The 9299-nt window shown below is 24.3% G+C and overlaps 1 protein-coding gene across 1 annotated transcript in view; it reads right to left on the bottom strand.

The window, feature by feature from the left end:
- LOC149429119 (perilipin-1-like) overlaps positions 1-6568 on the bottom strand; it is a 34090-nt gene extending 27522 nt beyond the window's left edge. The window contains exons 1-2 of the mRNA XM_089666711.1: positions 6464-6568; positions 6041-6099 (exon numbers count right to left, since the gene is read on the bottom strand). Of these exons, the coding sequence (XP_089522837.1) occupies positions 6041-6091 (51 nt within the window). The 5' untranslated portion in view covers positions 6092-6099; positions 6464-6568. The remainder of the gene's footprint in view (positions 1-6040; positions 6100-6463) is intronic.
- Positions 6569-9299: the final 2731 nt, after the last annotated feature.

The raw sequence follows: 9299 nt of genomic DNA, 5'->3' as shown, positions 1-9299 counted from the left end.
GATAGATAATAGATAGATAGATAGATAGATAGATAGATAGATAGATAGATAGATAGATAGATAGATAGATAATAGATAATAGATAGATAGATAGATAGATAGATAGATAGATAATAGATAGATAGATAGATAGATAGATAGATAGATAGATAGATAATAGATAGATAGATAATAGATAGATAGATAGATAGATAGATAGATAGATAGATAATAGATAGATAGATAGATAGATAATAGATAGATAGATAGATAGATAGATAGATAGATAGATAGATAATAGATAGATAGATAGATAGATAGATAATAGATAGATAGATAATAGATAGATAGATAGATAGATAGATAGATAGATAGATAGATAATAGATAGATAGATAGATAGATAGATAGATAGATAATAGATAGATAGATAGATAGATAGATAGATAGATAATAGATAGATAGATAGATAGATAGATAGATAGATAGATAGATAATAGATAGATAGATAATAGATAGATAGATAGATAATAGATAGATAGATAATAGATAGATAATAGATAATAGATAGATAGATAGATAGATAATAGATAGATAGATAGATAGATAATAGATAGATAGATAATAGATAGATAGATAGATAGATAGATAGATAATAGATAGATAGATAATAGATAGATAGATAGATAATAGATAGATAGATAATAGATAGATAATAGATAATAGATAGATAGATAGATAGATAGATAGATAATAGATAGATAGATAGATAGATAGATAGATAATAGATAGATAATAGATAGATAGATAGATAGATAGATAGATAGATAGATAGATAGATAGATAGATAATAGATAGATAGATAGATAGATAGATAGATAGATAGATAGATAATAGATGGATAATAGATAATAGATAGATAGATAGATAGATAGATAGATAGATAGATAGATAGATAGATAGATAGATAGATAATAGATAGATAGATAGATAATAGATAGATAGATAATAGATAGATAGATAGATAGATAGATAGATAGATAGATAATAGATAGATAGATAGATAGATAGATAGATAGATAGATAGATAGATCGATAGATAGATAATAGATAGATAGATAGATAGATAGATAGATAATAGATAGATAGATAATAGATAGATAGATAGATAGATAGATAGATAGATAGATAGATAGATAATAGATAGATAGATAGATAGATAGATAGATAGATAGATAGATAATAGATAGATAATAGATAGATAGATAATAGATAATAGATAATAGATAGATAGATAGATAGATAATAGATAGATAGATAATAGATAGATAGATAATAGATAGATAGATAGATAGATAGATAGATAATAGATAGATAGATAGATAGATAGATAGATAGATAGATAGATAGATAGATCGATAGATAGATAATAGATAGATAGATAGATAGATAGATAGATAGATAGATAATAGATAGATAGATAATAGATAGATAGATAGATAGATAGATAGATAGATAGATAGATAGATAATAGATAGATAAATAGATAGATAGATAGATAGATAGACAGATAGATAGATAATAGATAGATAGATAGATAGATAGATAGATAGATAGATAGATAATAGATAGATAGATAGATAGATAGATAGATAGATAGATAGATAATAGATAGATAATAGATAGATAGATAATAGATAATAGATAGATAGATAGATAGATAATAGATAGATAGATAATAGATAGATAGATAATAGATAGATAGATAGATAGATAGATAATAGATAGATAATAGATAGATAGATAGATAGATAGATAGATAGATAGATAGATAGATAGATAGATAGATAATAGATAGATAATAGATAGATAGATAATAGATAATAGATAGATAGATAGATAATAGATAGATAGATAATAGATAGATAGATAGATAGATAGATAGATAGATAGATAGATAATAGATAGATAGATAATAGATAGATAATAGATAGATAGATAATAGATAGATAGATAGATAATAGATAGATAGATAGATAGATAGATAGATAGATAGATAGATAGATAGATAGATAGATATAGATAGATAATAGATAGATAGATAATAGATAGATAGATAGATAGATAGATAGATAGATAGATAGATAACAGATAGATAGATAGATAGATAGATAGATAGATAGATAATAGATAGATAGATAATAGATAGATAGATAGATAGATAGATAATAGATAGATAGATAGATAATAGATAGATAGATAATAGATAGATAGATAATAGATAGATAATAGATAGATAGATAGATAGATAATAGATAGATAATAGATAGATAGATAGATAGATAGATAGATAATAGATAATAGATAGATAATAGATAGATAATAGATAGATAATAGATAGATAGATAATAGATGATAGATAGATAGATAGATAGATAGATAGATAGATAGATAGATAGATAGATAGATAGATAATAGATAATAGATAGATAATAGATAGATAGATAGATAGATAGATAGATAGATAGATAGATAGATAGATAATAGATAGATAGATAGATAGATAGATAGATAGATAGATAATAGATAGATAATAGATAGATAGATAATAGATAATAGATAATAGATAGATAGATAGATAATAGATAGATAGATAATAGATAGATAGATAATAGATAGATAGATAGATAGATAGATAGATAGATAGATAGATAGATAGATAATAGATAGATAATAGATAGATAGATAATAGATAATAGATAGATAGATAGATAGATAGATAGATAGATAGATAGATAGATAATAGATAGATAATAGATAGATAATAGATAGATAGATAGATAGATAATAGATAGATAGATAATAGATAGATAGATAGATAGATAGATAGATAGATAGATAATAGATAGATAGATAGATAGATAGATAGATAGATAGATAGATAGATAATAGATAGATAGATAATAGATAGATAGATAGATAGATAGATAATAGATAGATAGATAGATAATAGATAGATAATAGATAGATAGATAATAGATAGATAGATAGATAGATAGATAGATAGATAATAGATAATAGATAGATAGATAATAGATAGATAGATAGATAGATAGATAGATAGATAGATAGATAATAGATAGATAGATAGATAGATAGATAGATAGATAGATAGATAATAGATAGATAGATAGATAGATAGATAATAGATAGATAGATAGATAGATAGATAGATAGATAATAGATAGATAGATAGATAGATAGATAGATAGATAGATAGATAGATAATAGATAGATAGATAATAGATAGATAGATAGATAGATAATAGATAGATAGATAGATAATAGATAGATAATAGATAGATAGATAATAGATAGATAGATAGATAGATAGATAGATAGATAGATAGATAATAGATAATAGATAGATAGATAATAGATAGATAGATAGATAGATAGATAGATAGATAGATAGATAGATAATAGATAGATAGATAGATAGATAGATAGATAGATAGATAGATAATAGATAGATAGATAGATAGATAACAGATAGATAGATAGATAGATAATAGATAGATAATAGATAGATAGATAGATAGATAGATAGATAGATAGATAATAGATAGATAGATAGATAGATAGATAGATAGATAGATAGATAATAGATAGATAGATAGATAGATAGATAGATAATAGATAGATAGATAGATAGATAGATAGATAGATAGATAATAGATAGATAGATAATAGATAGATAGATAGATAGATAATAGATAGATAATAGATAGATAGATAATAGATAGATAGATAGATAGATAGATAGATAGATAGATAGATAGATAATAGATAGATAATAGATAGATAGATAGATAGATAGATAGATAGATAGATAGATAGATAATAGATAGATAGATAGATAGATAGATAGATAGATAGATAGATAGATAGATAATAGATAGATAGATAATAGATAGATAGATAGATAGATAGATAGATAGATAGATAGATAGATAATAGATAGATAGATAGATAGACAGATAGATAGATAATAGATAGATAGATAGATAGATAGATAGATAGATAGATAGATAGATAGATAATAGATAGATAATAGATAGATAGATAATAGATAATAGATAATAGATAGATAGATAGATAATAGATAGATAGATAATAGATAGATAGATAGATAATAGATAGATAGATAGATAATAGATAGATAATAGATAGATAGATAATAGATAGATAATAGATAGATAGATAATAGATAATAGATAATAGATAGATAGATAGATAGATAGATAGATAGATAATAGATAGATAGATAATAGATAGATAATAGATAGATAGATAGATAGATAGATAGATAGATAGATAGATAGATAGATAATAGATAATAGATAGATAGATAATAGATAGATAATAGATAGATAGATAATAGATAGATAGATAGATAGATAATAGATAGATAGATAGATAGATAGATAGATAGATAGATAGATAGATAACAGATAGATAGATAATAGATAGATAGATAGATAGATAATAGATAGATAGATAGATAATAGATAGATAGATAGATAGATAGATAGATAGATAGATAGATAGATAATAGATAGATAGATAATAGATAGATAGATAGATAGATAGATAGATAATAGATAGATAGATAGATAATAGATAGATAGATAGATAGATAGATAGATAGATAGATAGATAGATAGATAGATAATAGATAGATAATAGATAGATAGATAGATAATAGATAGATAGATAATAGATAGATAGATAGATAATAGATAATAGATAGATAGATAGATAGATAGATAGATAGATAATAGATAGATAGATAGATAGATAGATAGATAGATAATAGATAGATAGATAGATAATAGATAGATAGATAGATAATAGATAGATAGATAGATAGATAGATAGATAGATAGATAATAGATAGATAGATAGATAGATAGATAGATAATAGATAGATAATAGATAGATAGATAGATAGATAGATAGATAGATAGATAGATAGATAGATAGATAGATAGATAATAGATAGATAGATAATAGATAGATAGATAGATAGATAGATAGATAATAGATAGATAGATAGATAATAGATAGATAGATAGATAGATAGATAGATAGATAGATAGATAGATAGATAGATAGATAATAGATAGATAATAGATAGATAGATAGATAGATAGATAATAGATAGATAATAGATAGATAGATAGATAGATAATAGATAGATAGATAATAGATGATAGATAGATAGATAGATAGATAGATAGATAGATAGATAGATAGATAGATAGATAATAGATAATAGATAGATAGATAATAGATAGATAATAGATAGATAGATAATAGATAGATAATAGATAGATAGATAGATAATAGATAGATAGATAGATAATAGATAGATAGATAGATAGATAGATAGATAGATAGATAGATAGATAGATAATAGATAGATAATAGATAGATAGATAATAGATGATAGATAGATAATAGATAGATAGATAGATAATAGATAGATAGATAATAGATAGATAATAGATAGATAGATAGATAATAGATAGATAGATAATAGATAGATAGATAGATAGATAGATAGATAGATAGATAATAGATAATAGATAGATAGATAATAGATAGATAATAGATAGATAGATAATAGATAGATAATAGATAGATAGATAGATAATAGATAGATAGATAATAGATAGATAGATAGATAGATAGATAGATAGATAATAGATAATAGATAGATAGATAATAGATAGATAATAGATAGATAGATAATAGATAGATAATAGATAGATAGATAGATAATAGATAGATAGATAGATAGATAATAGATAGATAGATAGATAGATAATAGATAGATAGATAATAGATAGATAATAGATAGATAGATAATAGATAGATAATAGATAGATAGATAGATAGATAGATAGATAATAGATAGATAATAGATAGATAGATAGATAGATAATAGATAGATAATAGACAGATAATAGATAATAGATGATAGATAGATGGATTACATTCTGATTTTCGGTCTCATCACCTCCCTCTGTCATGGCCTCTCTGTACATTTCTTCTTCTGTATGAATAAATTAATAAAATATGATCAGTTATATGTTCACTGACAGGAAAAAGGTCAGTGGTGGGATAATCTGCAGAATATATCAATATGGATCTGTCAGGTGGGTGATGGAGCGATGTTCTGCAGATCTCTAGAGGGGTCAGTGATGGAATAATCTGCAGAATATGTCAATATGGATCTGTCAGGAGGGGGATGGGAGGGAGCGATGTTCTGCAGATCTCTAGAGGGGTCACCGGTGGAATAATCTGCAGAATATATCAACATTGATCTGTCAGGAGGGGGATGGGAGGGAGCGATGTTCTGCAGATCTCTAGAGAGGTCACCGGTGGAATAATCTGCAGCAGACGGCGGTCTCTCCTACCTGACGATGTGGGAAGTCGGCGCTCTCGGCGGTCGGTGATCGCAGACTTTACACTCCAGGCACTTACATAGCCCCAATGGGGGGGTTCCAGGCGGCACCACACAGGCTCTGATTGTAGTGCCAGAAACTTGTGATTAGAATTATTTATAGTTGGAAATCGCTCCTGACCACATCTAACGTGTAACGAGATGACGAGGATCCTCCTGACCCAACAAACATCCTCCTCCAGGTTATATAACGAGGACATTATTAATAATAATAATAATAATTAACAATAATAAAAAAAAAATAATAATAATAATAATAATAATAATAATAATATGGCCGTATTCAATATATTTCAATAAATAAATAAATATATATATACGTATATGTCTATATATATATATATATATATTGCATGTCAACATTATTGAAATATATATATATATACACTGCATGTTGAAATGTGTTTTTATTACAAAATATGAAAAATATTTTTAAAAATACATTTCCCCTCGTGTATCGCATTGTATTGGTATTGTTCTGTCACATGTTCTGTCCCCTCTGTAATGTACAGCGCTGAGCCAACTATCAGCGCTTTATAAATACTGTATAATAATAATCTTAAAAATATATATGTATTTTTAAAAATAGATATGTTTTAAATATATTCTTCAGATTTTTTGTTTTTTAACATATAAAAAAGTCATTTTAACATATATTTATGCATATATTTCTAAAAAATGTAGAGTTTTATTTTTAAAGACATACAGTATGTTTGAAATGTATTTTTAAAAATACTTTTCATATATTTTGTAATAAAAACACATTTCAACGTGCAGTGTATAATATTTTCGAAATATATATTGAAATATGTTGAAATGCGGTATATATATATATACACACACACTGCATTTCAACATGCAATATATATATATATATATATTTTTTTTCCCCTCAATATATATATATATATATATATATATATATGTATGTATGTATATGTATATATATATATATATATACACACAGATATATATATATATATATATATATATATATATATATATATATATAAATATATATATATTTATTGAAGAAAAAATAAAAAAAATATATATATATACACACTGCATTTCAACATGCTATATATATATTTTTTCCCTCAATAAATATATATATATATGTATGTATATGTATATATATATATATATATATATATATATATATATACACACAGATACATATATATATATATATATTTTATTTTTATTATTATTTTTTTCTTCTTCAATAAATATATATATATATATATATATATGTATCTGTGTGTATATATATATATATATTTATATATATGCATATATATATATATATATATATATATATATATATTTATTGAGGAAAAAAAAAATAAAAAAAATATATATATATATATATATTGCATGTTGAAATGCAGTGTGTGTGTGTATATATATATTTTTTTTTTCCTCAATAAATATATATATATATATATATGTATATGTATATATATATATATATATATATATACACACACAGATACATATAAATATATATATATATATATATATATTTATTGAAGAAAAAATAAAAAAAATATATATATATATACACACACTGCATTTCAACATGCTATATATATTATTATTTTTTTCCTCAATAAATATATATATATATATGTATATGTATATATATATATATATACACACAGATATATATATATATATATATATATATATATATGTGTGTGTGTGTATATATATATATATTTTTTATTTTTTATTTTTTCTTCAATAAATATATATATATATATATATATGTATCTGTGTGTATATATATATATATATATATATATATATATATATATATATATATATACATATACATATATATATATATATTTATTGAGGGAAAAAAAATATATATACACCGCATTTCAGCATATTTCAATATATATTTCAAAAATATTATACACTGCACGTTGAAAGGTTTTTTTATTACAAAATATATGAAACATATTTTATTTCTTCAATAAATATATATATACCGACAAATATATATATGTATTTATATATTTATATGTATGTGTATATATATATATATATTTATATATAGATAGATACGGTAGATATTTATTTATTTAAATATAATGAAGATGCCAATATATTTGGGAAGAATATTTTTTAAATATATTTCACATATATTTTTCTTCCATGCTGGGTGATCATGTGACAGTTGTGTTTTCCTGATTATAGGTGATTGTGATCTGCCCAGGGGTGAACTGACAACTCATGGGGCCCCCCGGGCAATAGGGGATCATGGGGCCCCTGTGTCCTTGCCCAAACTCAAAAAAGCCTATAAAAAAGGTACCAGGGGCATCTCATGGGGCCCCCTACTGACCCCGGGCCCTCAAGCAGTGCCCGAGTTTCCAAATGGTCAGTCCGCTCCTGATCTGAGTGTTCCACCCCCTCCCCAAAAAAAAGTCCAGGTCCTCGGCTCTCTGAGGCTTTACACTTGCACCCTTCTTTTCAGTTTTGTTTTTGAACCTAGAAGGGTGAATGTTTCGGGTCAATGTGTCGGGTCAATGTGTCAGGTGAGTGTGTCGGGTGAGTGTGTCGGGTGAGTGTGTTGGGATTCACCAGCTTTTCCCAGATGTCCCTCTGATTTTGCGTTCCGCTCTCCCCCATGTTCTGGAGATCACACAATCACATGTCCGCCCGGCAAGAAGTGGAACCGATGTGCGGGAAACGGTTGATTTTCCAGCAGAAGGACCTCCTTGTACCAAGATCTGCAAATATTTACTGACAGATAATCAGCCGCGTGACACCAACAG

This window comes from Staurois parvus, unplaced genomic scaffold (genome assembly GCF_062004578.1).
Source record: "Staurois parvus isolate SC_StPar_1 unplaced genomic scaffold, SC_StPar_1.0 ptg002793l, whole genome shotgun sequence".
NCBI classification, from domain to species: Eukaryota; Metazoa; Chordata; class Amphibia; order Anura; family Ranidae; genus Staurois; species Staurois parvus.
Note: the sequence above shows the minus strand (reverse complement) of the source record. Positions and strands in the feature narration are given on the sequence as shown.